Consider the following 20502-nt stretch of genomic DNA (forward strand, 5'->3'; position numbering starts at 1 on the left):
ACACACACACACACAAACTACACACCTATAACACACACACACACAAACTACACACCTATAACACACACACCAACTACACACCTATAACACACAAACTACACACACACAAACTACACACCTATAACACACACACACACTACACACCTATAACACACACACACAAACTACACACCTATAACACACACACAAACTACACACCTACAACACACACACACACAAACTAGACACCTATAACACACACACACACAAACTACACACCTATGACACACACAAACTACACACACACACAAACTACACACCTATAACACACACACACACACACACAAACTACACACCTATAACACACACACACACACACACAAACTACACACCTATAACACACACACACACAAACTACACACCTATAACACACACACCAACTACACACCTATAACACACAAACTACACACACACAAACTACACACCTATAACACACACACACACTACACACCTATAACACACACACACAAACTACACACCTATAACACACACACAAACTACACACCTACAACACACACACACACAAACTACACACCTATAACACACACACACACAAACTACACACCTATAACACACACACAAACTACGCACCTATAACACACACACACAAACTACGCACCTATAACACACACACACAACACACCTATAACACACACACACACACAAACTACACACCTATAACACACACACACTACACACCTATAACACACACACACACACAAACTACACACCTATAACACACACACAAACTACACACCTATAACACACACACAAACTACACACCTATAACACACACACAAACTACACACCTATAACACACACACAAACTAAGCACCTATAACACACACACACAAACTACACACCTATAACACACACACACACTACACACCTATAACACACACACACACACAAACTACACACCTATAACACACACACACACACACACACAAACTACACACCTATAACACACACACACACAAACTACACACCTATAACACACACAACACACACACACAAACTACACACCTATAACACACACAAACTACGCACCTATAACACACACACAAACTACACACCTATAACACACACACAAACTACGCACCTATAACACACACACAAACTACGCACCTATAACACACACAAACTACGCACCTATAACACACACACACAAACTACACACCTATAACACACACACACACAAACTACACAGCTATAACACACACACACAAACTACACAGCTATAACACACACACACACACAAACTACACACCTATAACACACACACAAACTACACACCTATAACACACACACACTACACACCTATAACACACACACACAAACTACACACCTATAACACACACACAAACTACACACCTATAACACACACAAACTACACACCTATAACACACACACAACACACCTATAACACACACACACAAACTACACACCTACACAGCTATAACACACACACACAAACTACGCACCTATAACACACACAAACTACGCACCTATAACACACACACACAAACTACACACCTATAACACACACAAACTACACACCTATAACACACACACACACAAACTACGCACCTATAACACACACAAACTACACACCTATAACACACACACAAACTACACACCTATAACACACACACACAAACTACACACAAACAACATAAAACTCAACGGAGCCGTGTCGTCATACACACCTTTCTTCTGGGGGGTTTTCTTCTCTGTGGCGTCCATGCTTTCTTCATCCTCTACCTGGGCTCGTCCTCGACTCCGCCCCCTACACACACACACACACACACACACACACACACACACACACACACACACACACACACACACACACACACACACACACACACACACACACACACACACACACACACACACACACACACACACACACACACACACACACACACACACACACACACACACACACACACACACACACACACACACACACACACACACACACACAGAGGTTAGTGCGAGCATCAAGGAACTATAACATGTGTTGTATCGAGTGAGCTCTTTATGTCTCAAACACCTGAACTTTGACCAGGTGTTCAGGTAAACATGATGACATCACACTACTAGATCCATCAGTGTGTGTGTGTGTGTGTGTGTGTGTGTATACTAGATCCATCAGTGTGTGTGTGTGTGTGTGTGTGTGTATACTAGATCCATCAGTGTGTGTGTGTGTGTGTGTGTGTGTATACTAGATCCATCAGTGTGTGTGTACGCAGCAGGAGGTAAAACCTGGAGCAGATTCAGTCCACCACCCGACTCCCCGTCCTCCTCTCATTACCCAGCATGCAACTTAACCACTTCCTCTCCAACACGTCTTGCACACACACTAAGTGCTGCATTTAAGGTACACCGTAAAGTGGGAAATTTTAACTCTGAACCAGTAAACTCTGGTTTACTCCTGTACTTCCTTTTTTGTGATCTTATAAAGTATACATTATTATTATTATTAAAACAAACACAGAGTGTCAGTGCCGCTGAGATAATGAGACAGCAGTGTTCTGAGGGTCCTCACAGCATCATAGAAACTCAACGCTGGTCACACCAAGCCCCGCCCACTAAAATACCTGTTTCCTTTTACTGAACACACCTAATCCTGCTGTTCATCGTCTATTTTTCGCCTTATTCTCATCCGTTTACCTTTTGAAAGTAAAATTACTGAATGGTACTGTACAGGTCACATGTTTGTGACGCTGCACCAGGCGCTGTGCTGTCGGCTGCGCTGCATGGCGCGCACACTGTTCTGTAGTGTGAATGTTTGTCACTGATTGTCGCAGCGTTAAGAAAATAATGAAACAAGTAAACGGTACAATCAAAATAATCTTGCGGACCAGATGTTTCCTCGTTTCACTTGGATCTTTTTGGTGCATATTTTAAAAACTGCATCGTCTAAATCAGCTGCTTCTCTTTTTTCATTTGAATGAGAGCGGAAATGTTCCCAAAGGGGCGGAGTTAGATCTGGTTAAGGTTCCAGTGCAGTCACCTTCGGGGTGAACATGAGGTGACTTCACGTGCGGTTACGATTAATAACGTAATAACTCCAGGTTAGAGCGACACTTCTTCTCTCTCTGTCTTCTTCTCTATTTATTTTTTAACCTGTTAATAAGATCAACAAATCAACACCTCACAGCTTCACACTTACTTCTTCCTTGATTTGGGAGGTGGTGGTGGAGGAGGTGGAGGAGGAGGGGTAGGAGGAGCAGATCGGCCACTGCTCCCATCTTTCCGAGGACGCCCACGAGGCCGCCTCTCGGGGGCGGGGCTAGTAGCAGCGGCCTTGGCCAGCTGAGCGCTGCGTCCAGCCCGAGTGACGGGAGGTGCCGGTCCTCTATCCCGAGGCTCCTGGGACTGAGCCTCAGATGGCATTCTGGGTAAAAAAGAGAGAAAGAAGGATGATTCAGCTTTGGTCCACAGGAAGGGATTCAGAGTGAGACATCGCCCCAACATCTTCTCTTTGAACAAAGCACAAAAAAGGAAGTACAGGAGGTACAAAAAAAACAATCAGTCACAAGTTTAGACGAGAATTTAAAACACTAACACCACTACAAGAACTACAAGATCACAGGAGAACTACAAGATCACAAGAGAACTACAAGATCACAGGAGAACTACAAGATCACAAGAGAACTACAAGATCACAGGAGAACTACAAGATCACAAGAGAACTACAAGATCACAGGAGAACTACAAGATCACAGGAGAACTACAAGATCACAAGAGAACTACAAGATCACAGGAGAACTACAAGATCACAGGAGAACTACAAGATCACAGGAGAACTACAAGATCATAGGAGAACTACAAGATCACAAGAGAACCACAAGAGAACTACAAGATCACAAGAGAACTACAAGATCACAAGAGAACTACAAGAGAACTACAAGATCACAGGAGAACTACAAGATCACAAGAGAACTACAAGATCACAAGAGAACTACAAGATCACAGGAGAACTACAAGATCACAAGAGAACTACAAGATCACAGGAGAACTACAAGATCACAAGAGAACTACAAGATCACAAGAGAACTACAAGATCACAGGAGAACTACAAGATCACAAGAGAACTACAAGATCACAAAGAGAACTACAAGATCACAGGAGAACCACAAGAGAACTACAAGATCACAAGAGAACTACAAGATCACAGGAGAACTACAAGATCACAAGAGAACCACAAGAGAACTACAAGATCACAAGAGAACCACAAGAGAACTACAAGATCACAAGAGAACTACAAGATCACAGGAGAACTACAAGATCACAGGAGAACCACAAGATCACAGGAGAACTACAAGATCACAGGAGAACAACAAGATCACAAGAGAACTACAAGATCACAGGAGAACTACAAGATCACGAGAACTACAAGATCACAGGAGAACTACAAGATCACAAGAGCGCTCTAATGCGCCTTCAACGCTAGTTCCTACCTGATATTAAAGAGAAGAAGAAAAGGACGATGAACAGCCAATCATGTCGCAGGGATATGGGTAGGCGGGCTTACAGACGTTTAGAGCGGAATGAAAATACAGCCGAAATTAGCGATCACAGCATTGAAGGAAACGCCGAACCTACCGGCTCAAAGCACGACAAAACACCGTCAACAAGACGACAAGAAAGACCGCTCAACTTCCAGAGTTTAGAGACATTCTGACTACAGAGTAAAGATCTCTGTTAACTGTGCTGAAGACAAGTAAAACAGCTAACACTCACTTTCCACCATTAGAAACAATACGACCCGTTAAAACACACCGAAGGAAATAAATATCCAAACGTCCAAAACGAGTGTTAGTGTGGACCATATTATAAATAATAAACTGTCTGGTTATGGTGTGTGGACCGTACTGTAAATAATAAACTGTCTGTGTGTGGACTGTACTGTAAATAATAAACTGTCTGTGTGTGGACCGTACTGTAAATAATAAACTGTCTGTGTGTGGACCGTACTGTAAATAATAAACTGTCTGTGTATGGACCGTACTGTAAATAATAAACTGTCTGTGTATGGACCGTACTGTAAATAATAAACTGTCTGTGTGTGGACCGTACTGTAAATAATAAACTGTCTGTGTGTGGACCGTACTGTAAATAATAAACTGTCTGTGTATGGACCGTACTGTAAATAATAAACTGTCTGTGTATGGACCGTACTGTAAATAATAAACTGTCTGTGTATGGTGTGTGGACCGTACTGTAAATAATAAACTGTCTGTGTGTGGTGTGTGGACCGTACTGTAAATAATAAACTGTCTGTGTGTGGACCGTACTGTAAATAATAAACTGTCTGTGTATGGACCGTACTGTAAATAATAAACTGTCTGTGTATGGACCGTACTGTAAATAATAAACTGTCTGTGTGTGGACCGTACTGTAAATAATAAACTGTCTGTGTGTGGACCGTACTGTAAATAATAAACTGTCTGTGTATGGACCGTACTGTAAATAATAAACTGTCTGTGTATGGACCGTACTGTAAATAATAAACTGTCTGTGTGTGGACCGTACTGTAAATAATAAACTGTCTGTGTATGGTGTGTGGACCGTACTGTAAATAATAAACTGTCTGTGTATGGTGTGTGGACCGTACTGTAAATAATAAACTGTCTGTGTATGGTGTGTGGACCGTACTGTAAATAATAAACTGTCTGTGTATGGTGTGTGGACCGTACTGTAAATAATAAACTGTCTGTGTGTGGACCGTACTGTAAATAATAAACTGTCTGTGTGTGGACCGTACTGTAAATAATAAACTGTCTGTGTATGGACCGTACTGTAAATAATAAACTGTCTGTGTATGGACCGTACTGTAAATAATAAACTGTCTGTGTGTGGTGTGTGGACCCCAGGGGGCGGTGAGTGTGACTCCACACCAACAAACTGTCATATCAGTGTTTCTGCTCTGAGCTCATGATGCTGAAATGTTTCATTATAATTCTTCATGTTCTGATAATAAAGAATAATTAAACCATCTGGTTTCTTTAACTTTCACTCAGGAACAAAAATCAGCTTTTAAATAAATAATAAATAATAAGTGATTATCATCGTGATAATTATCGATATCGACTGATATGACGTTTTTTATCGTGACAACATTTTGTGTCACATCGCCACCTGCACTCAGGTATCTACTGAAATGTGATTTATTATCCAACACCTGCACTCAGGTATCTACTGAAATGTGATTTATTATCCAACACCTGCACTCAGGTATCTACTGAAATGTGATTTATTATCCAACACCTGCACTCAGGTATCTACTGAAATGTGATTTATTATCCAACACCTGCACTCAGGTATCTACTGAAATGTGATTTATTATCCAACACCTGCACTCAGGTATCTACTGAAATGTGATTTATTATCCAACACCTGCACTCAGGTATCTACTGAAATGTGATTTATTATCCAACACCTGCACTCAGGTATCTACTGAAATGTGATTTATTATCCAACACCTGCACTCAGGTATCTACTGAAATGTGATTTATTATCCAACACCTGCACTCAGGTATCTACTGAAATGTGATTTATTAACGTGATGACATCATCAGTCACATCCAGCAGCCCTACAATAAATATATCAGTCATCTGGTCGGTATCGGTCAGGAGCAGGTAAATATCGGTTACCTGTATCGACACATCACCTGTGACACTGAACTTAACACTTTATTTATTTAACAACAGACACCAGGTGAGTCTACACCTGAAAACTAACTCCACACTAACGTTAGCATCTTGTGGCTAACGGACAGCTAACAACACCTGAAACCACAAATCAATGAAATAACATGAGATGAGTTTATCAGGACCAATCAGGAATGAGATGAGTTTATCAGGACCAATCAGGAATGAGATGAGTTTATCAGGACCAATCAGGAGTGTTTGTGAGGTTAGCATTGTGCCTGTGTGTTAGCATGCTAACAGGAGTTATAACGGACACTAAACACCGTTTATTAGACTTTCACTGATTAACCTTTAAGTGTGTTGTGATGAGAAAAAACATTAAACTTGCTTAGCTAACATTTCAAACAGAGTGTATGTGCCGCTAAAGCGTTATTAATGAACCGTAAAAGGCCTTTAAATTAAAGTGAAGTGTAGAAACACAGCCGTTAGCCGTTAGCCGTTAGCCGTTAGCCTCCTCGGACCGCCCAGTTGACTGATCACTTCTCTGTTAGCATTAGCATGAGCTAGCAGGCTAGCTGTTAGCGCGCACTACAAACGAGTGATCCGGCTGCTCGGCGCGCTTATTCTCCCCGGGTCTACGTGTCGGTAACCGGGGTTCGTTAAAGGCAACAAGCGGAGCCGACAGGCACCGACAGGAAGGAGAACAAGCTTCTTACTGATTTGATGAAATTCTCTTTTTCCTCTCCAACTTAAAGCGATCTGTTCACACACGAACTTCTCCCAAAGATCACATCCGGGTCACGACTCTGCCATGATGGGACCCTCAGACGAAACATTCCCGGTGGTCGTGGAAGGAGAAAAACGTCTTTTTGCTCTGAAAATTGGCGAAAAATTAAAGTTGAAGCGGTCGCTCCGTCATGGAGGCCATGTTTGGGAGCGACCGAAGCACCGCCTGTCAGCGACAGCAGGAGAAGTAGGGCCGAGGAAACGTTACCGTCTCTACCGGAGCGGAGGGTTTATCACCGGGAGAGTTAGGGTCCTCTGCCCGGTCAGAGTGCACATACTCCGGGAGGGGCTGTTCAGAAGGTGGAGGTGTGTGGTTGTCTGTGTGGGAGTGGGTTTATTTGTTTGTGTTGTGTTTAAAAAAAGTGTGTCTGACCCTGCGGAGTGATCTGATGGAGGGCTGCTCTGGTGAGGCGGTCACTGTCATCAGACCTGAAGACCCGGACTGGATCAGACTGGATCCGCAGAGGATCCGGACTGCCGGTTCAGGGCCCCATGTAAAGATCTCACATTGCCCCCCCACCACCACAACAGCCCAAACCAGCCCTAAACAGTTACCATGACAACAAGCAGTGACCCATTATCAGGCTGCATTAACTCATTAATGCAGAGACAGAGAACAGGAAGTGACCAGAGACAGAGAACAGGAAGTGACCAGAGACAGAGCACAGGTGCTGACAGGAAGTGACCAGAGACAGAGCACAGGAAGTGACCAGAGACAGAGAACAGGAAGTGACCAGAGACAGAGAACAGGAAGTGACCAGAGACAGAGCACAGGAAGTGACCAGAGACAGAGAACAGGAAGTGACCAGAGACAGAGAACAGGAAGTGACCAGAGACAGAGAACAGGAAGTGACTAGAGACAGAGCACAGGACCTGACAGGAAGTGACCAGAGACAGAGCACAGGACCTGACAGGAAGTGACCAGAGACAGAGAACAGGAAGTGACCAGAGACAGAGCACAGGAGCTGACAGGAAGTGACCAGAGACAGAGAACAGGAAGTGACCAGAGACAGAGAACAGGAAGTGACCAGAGACAGAGCACAGGACCTGACAGGAAGTGACCAGAGACAGAGCACAGGACCTGACAGGAAGTGACCAGAGACAGAGAACAGGAAGTGACCAGAGACAGAGCACAGGAAGTGACCAGAGACAGAGAACAGGAAGTGACCAGAGACAGAGAACAGGAAGTGACCAGAGACAGAGCACAGGACCTGACAGGAAGTGACCAGAGACAGAGCACAGGACCTGACAGGAAGTGACCAGAGACAGAGAACAGGAAGTGACCAGAGACAGAGCACAGGAAGTGACCAGAGACAGAGAACAGGAAGTGACCAGAGACAGAGAACAGGAAGTGACCAGAGACAGAGCACAGGACCTGACAGGAAGTGACCAGAGACAGAGCACAGGACCTGACAGGAAGTGACCAGAGACAGAGAACAGGAAGTGACCAGAGACAGAGCACAGGAAGTGACCAGAGACAGAGAACAGGAAGTGACCAGAGACAGAGAACAGGAAGTGACTAGAGACAGAGCACAGGAAGTGACCAGAGACAGAGCACAGGTACTGACAGGAAGTGACCAGAGACAGAGCACAGGAAGTGACCAGAGACAGAGCACAGGAAGTGACCAGAGACAGAGAACAGGAAGTGACCAGAGACAGAGAACAGGAAGTGACTAGAGACAGAGCACAGGTACTGACAGGAAGTGACCAGAGACAGAGAACAGGAAGTGACCAGAGGCAGAGCACAGGACCTGACAGGAAGTGACCACAGACAGAGAACAGGAAGTGACCAGAGACAGAGAACAGGAAGTGACCAGAGACAGAGCACAGGAAGTGACCAGAGACAGAGCACAGGAAGTGACCAGAGACAGAGCACAGGAAGTGACCAGAGACAGAGCACAGGAAGTGACCAGAGACAGAGCACAGGAGCTGACAGGAAGTGACCAGAGACAGAGAACAGGAAGTGACCAGAGACAGAGCACAGGAAGTGACCAGAGACAGAGCACAGGAGCTGACAGGAAGTGACCAGAGACAGAGCACAGGAAGTGACCAGAGACAGAGCACAGGTGCTGACAGGAAGTGACCACAGACAGAGCACAGGAAGTGACCAGAGACAGAGCACAGGTACTGACAGGAAGTGACCAGAGGCAGAGAACAGGAAGTGACCACAGACAGAGAACAGGAAGTGACCAGAGACAGAGCACAGGTACTGACAGGAAGTGACCAGAGACAGAGAACAGGAAGTGACCAGAGACAGAGAACAGGAAGTGACCAGAGACAGAGAACAGGAAGTGACCAGAGGTAGAGCACAGGAAGTGACCAGAGGCAGAGCACAGGAAGTGACCAGAGGCAGAGCACAGGAAGTGACAGGAAGTGACCAGAGGCAGAGAACAGGAAGTGACCAGAGGCAGAGCACAGGACCTGACAGGAAGTGACCACAGACAGAGAACAGGAAGTGACCAGAGACAGAGAACAGGAAGTGACCAGAGACAGAGCACAGGAAGTGACCAGAGACAGAGCACAGGAAGTGACCAGAGACAGAGAACAGGAAGTGACCAGAGACAGAGCACAGGAAGTGACCAGAGACAGAGAACAGGAAGTGACCAGAGACAGAGCACAGGAAGTGACCAGAGACAGAGCACAGGAGCTGACAGGAAGTGACCAGAGACAGAGCACAGGTGCTGACAGGAAGTGACCACAGACAGAGCACAGGAAGTGACCAGAGACAGAGCACAGGTACTGACAGGAAGTGACCAGAGGCAGAGAACAGGAAGTGACCACAGACAGAGAACAGGAAGTGACCAGAGACAGAGCACAGGTACTGACAGGAAGTGACCAGAGACAGAGAACAGGAAGTGACCAGAGACAGAGAACAGGAAGTGACCAGAGACAGAGCACAGGAAGTGACCAGAGACAGAGCACAGGTGCTGACAGGAAGTGACCACAGACAGAGCACAGGAAGTGACCAGAGACAGAGCACAGGACCTGACAGGAAGTGACCAGAGGCAGAGAACAGGAAGTGACCAGAGACAGAGCACAGGACCTGACAGGAAGTGACCAGAGGCAGAGAACAGGAAGTGACCAGAGACAGAGCACAGGACCTGACAGGAAGTGACCAGAGACAGAGAACAGGAAGTGACCAGAGACAGAGCACAGGAAGTGACCAGAGACAGAGAACAGGAAGTGACCAGAGACAGAGAACAGGAAGTGACCAGAGACAGAGAACAGGAAGTGACCAGAGACAGAGCACAGGAAGTGACCAGAGACAGAGCACAGGTACTGACAGGAAGTGACTAGAGGCAGAGAACAGGAAGTGACCAGAGACAGAGAACAGGAAGTGACCAGAGACAGAGCACAGGAAGTGACCAGAGACAGAGAACAGGACCGCACAGGAAGTGACCAGAGACAGAGCACAGGACCTGACAGGAAGTGACCAGAGGCAGAGAACAGGAAGTGACCAGAGACAGAGCACAGGACCTGACAGGAAGTGACCAGAGACAGAGCACAGGTACTGACAGGAAGTGACCAGAGACAGAGAACAGGAAGTGACCAGAGACAGAGCACAGGAAGTGACCAGAGACAGAGCACAGGACCTGACAGGAAGTGACCAGAGGCAGAGAACAGGAAGTGACCAGAGACAGAGAACAGGAAGTGACCAGAGACAGAGCACAGGACCTGACAGGAAGTGACCAGAGGCAGAGCACAGGAAGTGACAGGAAGTGACCAGAGACAGAGCACAGGAAGTGACCAGAGACAGAGAACAGGAAGTGACCAGAGACAGAGAACAGGAAGTGACTAGAGACAGAGCACAGGAAGTGACCAGAGACAGAGCACAGGTACTGACAGGAAGTGACCAGAGACAGAGCACAGGAAGTGACCAGAGACAGAGCACAGGAAGTGACCAGAGACAGAGAACAGGAAGTGACCAGAGACAGAGAACAGGAAGTGACTAGAGACAGAGCACAGGTACTGACAGGAAGTGACCAGAGACAGAGAACAGGAAGTGACCAGAGGCAGAGCACAGGACCTGACAGGAAGTGACCACAGACAGAGAACAGGAAGTGACCAGAGACAGAGAACAGGAAGTGACCAGAGACAGAGCACAGGAAGTGACCAGAGACAGAGCACAGGAAGTGACCAGAGACAGAGCACAGGAAGTGACCAGAGACAGAGCACAGGAGCTGACAGGAAGTGACCAGAGACAGAGAACAGGAAGTGACCAGAGACAGAGCACAGGAAGTGACCAGAGACAGAGCACAGGAGCTGACAGGAAGTGACCAGAGACAGAGCACAGGAAGTGACCAGAGACAGAGCACAGGTGCTGACAGGAAGTGACCACAGACAGAGCACAGGAAGTGACCAGAGACAGAGCATAGGTACTGACAGGAAGTGACCAGAGGCAGAGAACAGGAAGTGACCACAGACAGAGAACAGGAAGTGACCAGAGACAGAGCACAGGTACTGACAGGAAGTGACCAGAGACAGAGAACAGGAAGTGACCAGAGACAGAGAACAGGAAGTGACCAGAGACAGAGAACAGGAAGTGACCAGAGGTAGAGCACAGGAAGTGACCAGAGGCAGAGCACAGGAAGTGACCAGAGGCAGAGCACAGGAAGTGACAGGAAGTGACCAGAGGCAGAGAACAGGAAGTGACCAGAGGCAGAGCACAGGACCTGACAGGAAGTGACCACAGACAGAGAACAGGAAGTGACCAGAGACAGAGAACAGGAAGTGACCAGAGACAGAGCACAGGAAGTGACCAGAGACAGAGCACAGGAAGTGACCAGAGACAGAGAACAGGAAGTGACCAGAGACAGAGCACAGGAAGTGACCAGAGACAGAGAACAGGAAGTGACCAGAGACAGAGCACAGGAAGTGACCAGAGACAGAGCACAGGAGCTGACAGGAAGTGACCAGAGACAGAGAACAGGAAGTGACCAGAGACAGAGCACAGGAAGTGACCAGAGACAGAGCACAGGAGCTGACAGGAAGTGACCAGAGACAGAGCACAGGTGCTGACAGGAAGTGACCACAGACAGAGCACAGGAAGTGACCAGAGACAGAGCACAGGTACTGACAGGAAGTGACCAGAGGCAGAGAACAGGAAGTGACCACAGACAGAGAACAGGAAGTGACCAGAGACAGAGCACAGGTACTGACAGGAAGTGACCAGAGACAGAGAACAGGAAGTGACCAGAGACAGAGAACAGGAAGTGACCAGAGACAGAGCACAGGAAGTGACCAGAGACAGAGCACAGGTGCTGACAGGAAGTGACCACAGACAGAGCACAGGAAGTGACCAGAGACAGAGCACAGGACCTGACAGGAAGTGACCAGAGGCAGAGAACAGGAAGTGACCAGAGACAGAGCACAGGACCTGACAGGAAGTGACCAGAGGCAGAGAACAGGAAGTGACCAGAGACAGAGCACAGGACCTGAGAGGAAGTGACCAGAGACAGAGAACAGGAAGTGACCAGAGACAGAGCACAGGAAGTGACCAGAGACAGAGAACAGGAAGTGACCAGAGACAGAGAACAGGAAGTGACCAGAGACAGAGAACAGGAAGTGACCAGAGACAGAGCACAGGAAGTGACCAGAGACAGAGCACAGGTACTGACAGGAAGTGACTAGAGGCAGAGAACAGGAAGTGACCAGAGACAGAGAACAGGAAGTGACCAGAGACAGAGCACAGGAAGTGACCAGAGACAGAGAACAGGACCTGACAGGAAGTGACCAGAGGCAGAGAACAGGAAGTGACCAGAGACAGAGCACAGGACCTGACAGGAAGTGACCAGAGACAGAGCACAGGAAGTGACCAGAGACAGAGAACAGGAAGTGACCAGAGACAGAGCACAGGTGCTGACAGGAAGTGACCACAGACAGAGCACAGGAAGTGACCAGAGACAGAGCACAGGTACTGACAGGAAGTGACCAGAGGCAGAGAACAGGAAGTGACCAGAGACAGAGCACAGGTGCTGACAGGAAGTGACCACAGACAGAGCACAGGAAGTGACCAGAGACAGAGCACAGGACCTGACAGGAAGTGACCAGAGGCAGAGAACAGGAAGTGACCAGAGACAGAGCACAGGTACTGACAGGAAGTGACCAGAGGCAGAGAACAGGAAGTGACCAGAGACAGAGCACAGGAAGTGACCAGAGACAGAGAACAGGAAGTGACCAGAGACAGAGAACAGGAAGTGACCAGAGGTAGAGCACAGGAAGTGACCAGAGACAGAGCACAGGTACTGACAGGAAGTGACCAGAGGCAGAGCACAGGAAGTGACAGGAAGTGACCAGAGACAGAGCACAGGAAGTGACCAGAGGTAGAGCACAGGAAGTGACCAGAGACAGAGCACAGGAAGTGACCAGAGGCAGAGAACAGGAAGTGACCAGAGGTAGAGCACAGGAAGTGACCAGAGACAGAGCACAGGAAGTGACCAGAGACAGAGCACAGGACCTGACAGGAAGTGACCAGAGGCAGAGAACAGGAAGTGACCAGAGACAGAGCACAGGACCTGACAGGAAGTGACCAGAGACAGAGCACAGGTACTGACAGGAAGTGACCAGAGACAGAGAACAGGAAGTGACCAGAGACAGAGCACAGGAAGTGACCAGAGACAGAGCACAGGACCTGACAGGAAGTGACCAGAGGCAGAGAACAGGAAGTGACCAGAGACAGAGAACAGGAAGTGACCAGAGACAGAGCACAGGACCTGACAGGAAGTGACCAGAGGCAGAGCACAGGAAGTGACAGGAAGTGACCAGAGACAGAGAACAGGAAGTGACCAGAGACAGAGCACAGGAAGTGACCAGAGGCAGAGCACAGGAAGTGACCAGAGACAGAGCACAGGAAGTGACCAGAGACAGAGCACAGGAAGTGACCAGAGACAGAGAACAGGAAGTGACCAGAGACAGAGCACAGGAAGTGACCAGAGGCAGAGCACAGGAAGTGACCAGAGACAGAGCACAGGAAGTGACCAGAGACAGAGAACAGGAAGTGACCAGAGACAGAGCACAGGAAGTGACCAGAGACAGAGCACAGGAAGTGACCAGAGACAGAGAACAGGAAGTGACCAGAGGTAGAGCACAGGAAGTGACCAGAGACAGAGCACAGGAAGTGACCAGAGACAGAGAACAGGAAGTGACAGGAAGTGACCGGAGACAGAGCACAGGAAGTGACCAGAGACAGAGCACAGGAAGTGACCAGAGACAGAGCACAGGAGCTGACAGGAAGTGACCAGAGACAGAGCACAGGAGCTGACAGGAAGTGACCAGAGACAGAGCACAGGAAGTGACCAGAGACAGAGCACAGCTGCTGCATGCGCTCTACTCACTGATGATTTCCTGATCTTTAAATAAAAGGTGTGTAGTAAAGATCTTCCTCTCTTTTCCTACTGCACCTCCTTTAGTTCACTTCCTGGTTTCTCACTTCTCTCCCTCTTGATTGGTTGTTGTTTTCACTCTGTCACTAATTAGTTAGATTGAATTCACCTGCTCTTTATTTCAGACTCATGTTTTCATCCTCACACGGGGCAGAAGGTGGCTTTCACTCCTACTTTAATTTCTATCTATTCCATTTGATTTTATCCTAAGTACTTTATTTATCTTTATTTCCTTCAGAAAGTAAATCTAATGTGACTTGTTTATTGTGCAAATATTATTTTATTTGGATGTTCAATGTGTGTCTTCTGTTGCCCTCATGATTCACCTCATTTGAAGAAATAAACCTGAACTCAGGTCTTGTTGGATTCCTGCATCCTGACCCGATGACACCAAAATATGTTGCATCCAGAAACTGAGGCGGACTCTGAAAGGTCGTTTCACTTCTCTTCACTTTATTTAAGCGTTTAACAAAAACCCAGAACCTTCATTCACTCTGAGTCTCTTCAGCTGCTCAATAATCACTACAGCTTTCTTACTAACTCAGGAGCATCACAACAACAACACTCTTCTTCTCCTGCATGTCACTGTCACTCACAGACTCCACCTAGTGGTGTAGATTATGCAGCGCATTTAATTAATAACATGTCAACATCAACTGCTTAAATAATGTTGCAGTTCAGAAAAATACATTAACAACTTTGAAGATGAATTCAAAAAGATTATAAAGTAAAGAATTTCAAAATGACAAGTACAACAAAAAAGTGTTTGTGGGGTCCTCGATAACCAAACAATAAACATCAATGTTCTCAACCTGTCACACTCTCCCCCACTTTAAAAATGGCGTCCCGACATTTTCATTATACCTCTTAGCCTAAAACCTTTCTGGGCAGTTTTTTTTAATATAACAAACAGGATGACATTATGTCCTTGCAATGGCAATAAGCTTTAGTTTTGTATTTATTTGCTTTGATTACATTGTTTAAGTTGAGAAGTACATTTACAATAAAAGTGCGCTATACATTACTTTTGAATTCATTGTTGGATTTTGCTATAACAATGCGATTAATCGTGATTAAAACTTTTAATCGTTGCCCAGCCCTAAAATATAAATATATATATATATATATATATATATATATATATTTTAGTTGTTATAGGGTGCCTCAGACTTCTTTGGTTGTTGCCGTGGTTTCAAACAGGAATCATTATTGTTGTTATTTGTACTCGTTTTGTATCAAAGGTTAAAAGGGGCGTGGTGATGTGTGACCACCCCGTCGCCCCCCCTGAAGTATCTGTTATCGATCGGCGTGATGAAAACGTAACTCCTCCTCCTACTGGATCACAACGACCTTTAATGAAGTGTAGAAAAACATTAACACAGAAATCAAACCCTCAACATCTCAGTTCAGATAAACTCCACTCCTCCGTCTGTCACGTAGAACGAGCTGCTCCTGTAGGTCTTTGTCCTGGGGGAGGAGGAGGTGGCGGTGGAGGAGGAGGTGGTGGAGGAGGAGGCAGCGGCGGTGGCGTGGACGGTGAAGACCTGCCGTGTCCTTGGCTCCTCGCTGCTTCCTGCTGCTGCAGCCATGTTGTTGTTGTTGTTGTTTGGAGCTTCCTGTCTGGAGGAGCACACCAGCCGATGGGTCACCAGCCGTTGCCAGGGGCGACAGAGGAAGGGCCGGTCGCTCTCAGAGGAGGAGGGCGGTCCACTGTGGCTCCTCCTCCTGATGGCGTGGCAGGTGGCGAAGACGGTGATTCTATAATCCCTGAGGAGAAGAAGAGTCAGCTGTTACATCTGAACGTCTCCAAGAGACCTCCAGAAGGTCTACACAAGACCTCTTAAAACACACCCAGAACCCCTTCAGTGACCAGAACCTTTAAAGAACCAACAGAAGCTTCGATAACGGAGCTGCAGAATCTCTTCAACAACAAAAACCACCTCCCTCCCAGAGACCAGAGTCACAACCATCTGAAGGTTCTTTACAACTTCTAACCACCAAAACAACGGACCACATTACCCAGAGAACCTTTCCATGTCAACCAGAACAATCTACAGAACCTCTAGAACCTCTGAGGCATTTTTGGATTTTCCTCACCAGGCCTTAAGGAGAGCGATGATGATGCCTCCTTATCGACCACAAACAAACAAACACCCAGACAACCAAACACAACAAAACAACAACAGGGCTGTGTGTTTTTGTTTTGTTGTTTTCTTTTCTCCTTTGACTCTTCTTCTCTTTCTTTTAATTTAATTTTATAACTCATTTGTTTGTTTGTCTTCCTAAAGATGTTAAACATCGTAGAGAAAGTGAAGAAAACCTCGATGGAGGGAAACATTTATGAATTTATGGAACACAGATCCAAGCTCCTTTAAACAAACTGTAAAACATGTTTCTGAGTTGTAAGTGTTTTTTTTAGTATTTCCACATCACTGGGGGACACATCCTGTTTGACACCACACCACTTCCTTATGTTGAATATAAAATATGTGTTCTGTATGTTAAGACAACAGAACCACCTCACAAAAAACTGAAGCTTCACAAAACATTTACAGATTCTCTAGAACTTTTAAAACTATATATAAATTCAAATCTTAACATTATTGTTTTGACTTTTTTATCCTACTACAGTTTGAAATATTCTTCTATTTATTTTAATATCTTATTGCTTTCATGTGTTGTTTTTTATTTTTATATCTATTTTTCTTTTAATTATTATATTTATATATATTATATTGATGGGCATTAGTCGCTCAGTAACTTTTCTGCTCTCTTTTGTAAAACACTTTGAACTGTAATTTAATTTGTCTGAAAGGTGCTGTATAAATAAAGTTTGATTGAAAAGACCTCCTCCACATCTATAGAACATAAAGTCCTTAGAGACCTCTTCCAGGAACACGTTTCCTCCTCAGCTGTCCCCTAGAGTTCATCATCGACAACAAGAACCACAGAAATCAACCCGACGATTTCTAACCATTATGAAAATCCTCGAGGGATCGTTGGAGCGTCCCAGGTGACACCAGGAGCGACCATCAGGAATCTTCTTCACCTTCTAGTAAACATTCCAACGCTCCAAAACAACCACATGAAACACAGAACCGTCTGATGGATCATTAGAACCTGGATTCTGAAGACCAGGTACCTGAGCAGTCGTCCCAGCAGCTCCGCACACTTGCTGAGCCTCTCTTCCTGCCTGCTGAAGCTGGCCCCGCCCTCACTGCGGTCCAGCCAATAGAAGGCAGAGATGCTGTCGATGAGGAGGAGGGCCAGGCCGGGTCTGGAGGACAAGGTGGTCTCCAGGAAGTGGAGGGTGAGGAGGAGCTGAGCGGAGGAGGAGCAGTGGACGACCAGGAGACGAGACAGACACGAACGCAACACCGCCTCGTCTGACCCGGCCGAGGGCGAGCGAGCTACTCCCAGAGGAAGAGAGAGAGAGATACAATAAATCACATGCTGGTTACTCTGCTTCTTCTTCGTTGGTGTCTGGGAGTGTTTACCTGAATTCAGTCTGTTGTCCAGGATGCTGACGAGTCGTAACATGTCCAGGCTGTAGTCAGTGTCCACAAACACAACGTCCACTTCAAGACCGCCACTAGCCACGGGCAACACGCAGCGACACAGCAGGTGGTAGAGCATCTCAGTCTTACCTACACACACACACACACACACACACACACACACACACACACACACACACAGACACACACACACACACACACACACACACACTTTACACAGGCTCCACCAAGAGGCGGGAGTGTTTCCTGTCGATGTAGCTCACCTGTTCCCTCCGCCCCGTACAGCTCCACCACCTCACCTGACAGACAAACAGCTGATCAGTCACAGTCTCATTATGTCATATGATGTGTGCTCATGAGATGAGGGGGCGTGGTCAGTACCGTGGTTAGGTCCTCCATCTTCAGGAAACAGACGAGGTTCAATATCCTTCAGACAGCGCCGAGCTTCCAGACGGGCAAACAGCTGCAGAGACAGACCGCAGGACGGTTTATACACCGCTCCAGAACATAGACCGGACCACCCGCCGTACACACACCGCTACAGAACATAGACCGGACCACCCGCCGTACACACACCGCTACAGAACATAGACCGGACCACCCGCCGTACACACACCGCTACAGAACATAGACCGGACCACCCGCCGTACACACACCGCTCCAGAACATAGACCGGACCACCCGCCGTACACACACCGCTACAGAACATAGACCGGACCACCCGCCGTACACACACCGCTCCAGAACATAGACCGGACCACCCGCCGTACACACACCGCTACAGAACATAGACCGGACCACCCGCCGTACACACACCGCTACAGAACATAGACCGGACCACCCGCCGTACACACACCGCTCCAGAACATAGACCGGACCACCCGCCGTACACACACCGCTACAGAACATAGACCGGACCACCCGCCGTACACACACCGCTACAGAACATAGACCGGACCACCCGCCGTACACACACCGCTACAGAACGTAGACCGGACCACCCGCCGTACACACACCGCTCCAGAACGTAGACCGGACCACCCGCCGTACACACACCGCTACAGAACATAGACCGGACCACCCGCCGTACACACACACCGCTCCAGAACGTAGACCGGACCACCCGCCGTACACACACCGCTACAGAACGTAGACCGGACCACCCGCCGTACACACACCGCTCCAGAACGTAGACCGGACCACCCGCCGCACACACACCGCTACAAGAACGTAGACCGGACCACCCGCCGCACACACACCGCTACAGAACGTAGACCGGACCACCCGCCGCACACACACCGCTACAGTACACAAACAAATCCACCATGTTCCAGTACATAGACGGTACCTGAGTAATTCTCGGAGTTTCTGATACCTGTTTCATTTAAAGTTGATTTTCTCACCTGAGCTCCACTTTCTGTCATTTCCGCGCGGACATCTTCAAAACATCGAGCCGCCGCCGCGTGACGTCACTTCCTGTTTGCTGCTTTACCGTAATAAACAGCCCCGCCCCCCCTCAGAGCAGGTAGAGATTGTTTATCATCAGAGAGATGACCCACACCTCTCTTCTTTGTTTGAAATGTCCCGAGCCAAACGCTCTCCTCACAGCCACGCTGTGATTGGCTGGTTAGGTTTAAGTTAAGCATGACTGATTGTTTGGTTCAGACCTGATATAGAACATAAACACAAAGCAGGGTGCTGACACATTTAATCACAGGAACATTTAGATCATAAACAATAACATCTGTTTATTTCATCTGTAAAACAATAAATAAACAAGATTACACTGTTGTCTGTTAAACATCAGAAAGTATCAAACAGGATATAAAACATTTAAAACAATATGTTTCAGTCTGAGTTATCCTCGTGTCATGTGACCTGCAGCTGAGCAGCTACAGTTCTGTTTCTGAGCCAATCAGAGGAGACGCTTCAGTCTGACACAGCACGGAGAGAAGACGGTCAGCTGTCTGCTCTGTGGGTCAAAATAAAGCAGGTGAACCTGTTTGTATGAACCTGTCTGTCTCTCTGTCCCACCTGGCTGTCTCTCACCTGTCTGTCTCTCTGTCTCACCTGTCTGTCTCTCACCTGTATGTCTCTCTGTCCCACCTGTC

General features: G+C 47.0%; 3 protein-coding genes and 1 long non-coding RNA gene across 7 annotated transcripts in view; 1 reads left to right on the plus strand and 3 right to left on the minus strand.

Moving 5' to 3' along the window:
• Positions 1-8089, minus strand: part of LOC109979710 (uncharacterized) — a 12038-nt gene extending 3949 nt beyond the window's left edge. For 2 of the 4 annotated variants that reach the window (XM_065948595.1, XM_065948594.1), the window contains exons 1-3: positions 7422-8089; positions 3221-3445; positions 1749-1828 (exon numbers count right to left, since the gene is read on the minus strand). In XM_065948595.1, the coding sequence (XP_065804667.1) occupies positions 1749-1828; positions 3221-3444 (304 nt within the window). In that variant the 5' untranslated portion in view covers position 3445; positions 7422-8089. The remainder of the gene's footprint in view (positions 1-1748; positions 1829-3220; positions 3446-7421) is intronic. The other 2 variants (XM_065948598.1, XM_065948597.1) reach the window with 2 other exon arrangements.
• A 6310-nt stretch (positions 8090-14399) lies between these two features.
• LOC110005397 (uncharacterized) lies at positions 14400-16250 on the plus strand. Its single transcript, XR_002279110.3, has 2 exons — positions 14400-14853; positions 15211-16250. It is a non-coding gene; the product is annotated as an uncharacterized lncRNA (long non-coding RNA).
• Positions 15306-19950, minus strand: xrcc2 (X-ray repair complementing defective repair in Chinese hamster cells 2). The gene is made up of 6 exons (XM_020660756.3): positions 19795-19950; positions 18773-18854; positions 18655-18690; positions 18371-18520; positions 18016-18283; positions 15306-16640 (listed from the first exon to the last, which is right to left on the minus strand). The coding sequence occupies exons 1-6, from the start codon at positions 19813-19815 to the stop codon at positions 16280-16282; spliced, it is 918 nt and encodes a 305-aa protein (XP_020516412.2). The 5' UTR covers positions 19816-19950; the 3' UTR covers positions 15306-16279.
• A 102-nt stretch (positions 19951-20052) lies between these two features.
• Positions 20053-20502, minus strand: part of LOC136177241 (uncharacterized) — a 3952-nt gene continuing 3502 nt past the window's right edge. The window contains exon 6 of the mRNA XM_065949145.1: positions 20053-20058. Coding sequence (XP_065805217.1) covers positions 20053-20058 — 6 coding nt within the window. The remainder of the gene's footprint in view (positions 20059-20502) is intronic.

Source organism: Labrus bergylta, chromosome 20, assembly GCF_963930695.1.
Source record: "Labrus bergylta chromosome 20, fLabBer1.1, whole genome shotgun sequence".
NCBI lineage: Eukaryota > Metazoa > Chordata > Actinopteri > Labriformes > Labridae > Labrus > Labrus bergylta.

Coding starts and splice junctions, on each gene's coding strand:
- xrcc2 (XM_020660756.3), bottom strand. CDS start 19,815: ATGACAGAAAGTGGAGCTCAG. Junction 18,521..18,654: donor GTACGGGGCGGAGGGAACAG/GTGAGCTACATC, acceptor GTGTGTGTGTAG/GTAAGACTGAGATGCTCTAC. Junction 16,641..18,015: donor CTGCTGGGACGACTGCTCAG/GTACCTGGTCTT, acceptor TCTTCTCCTCAG/GGATTATAGAATCACCGTCT.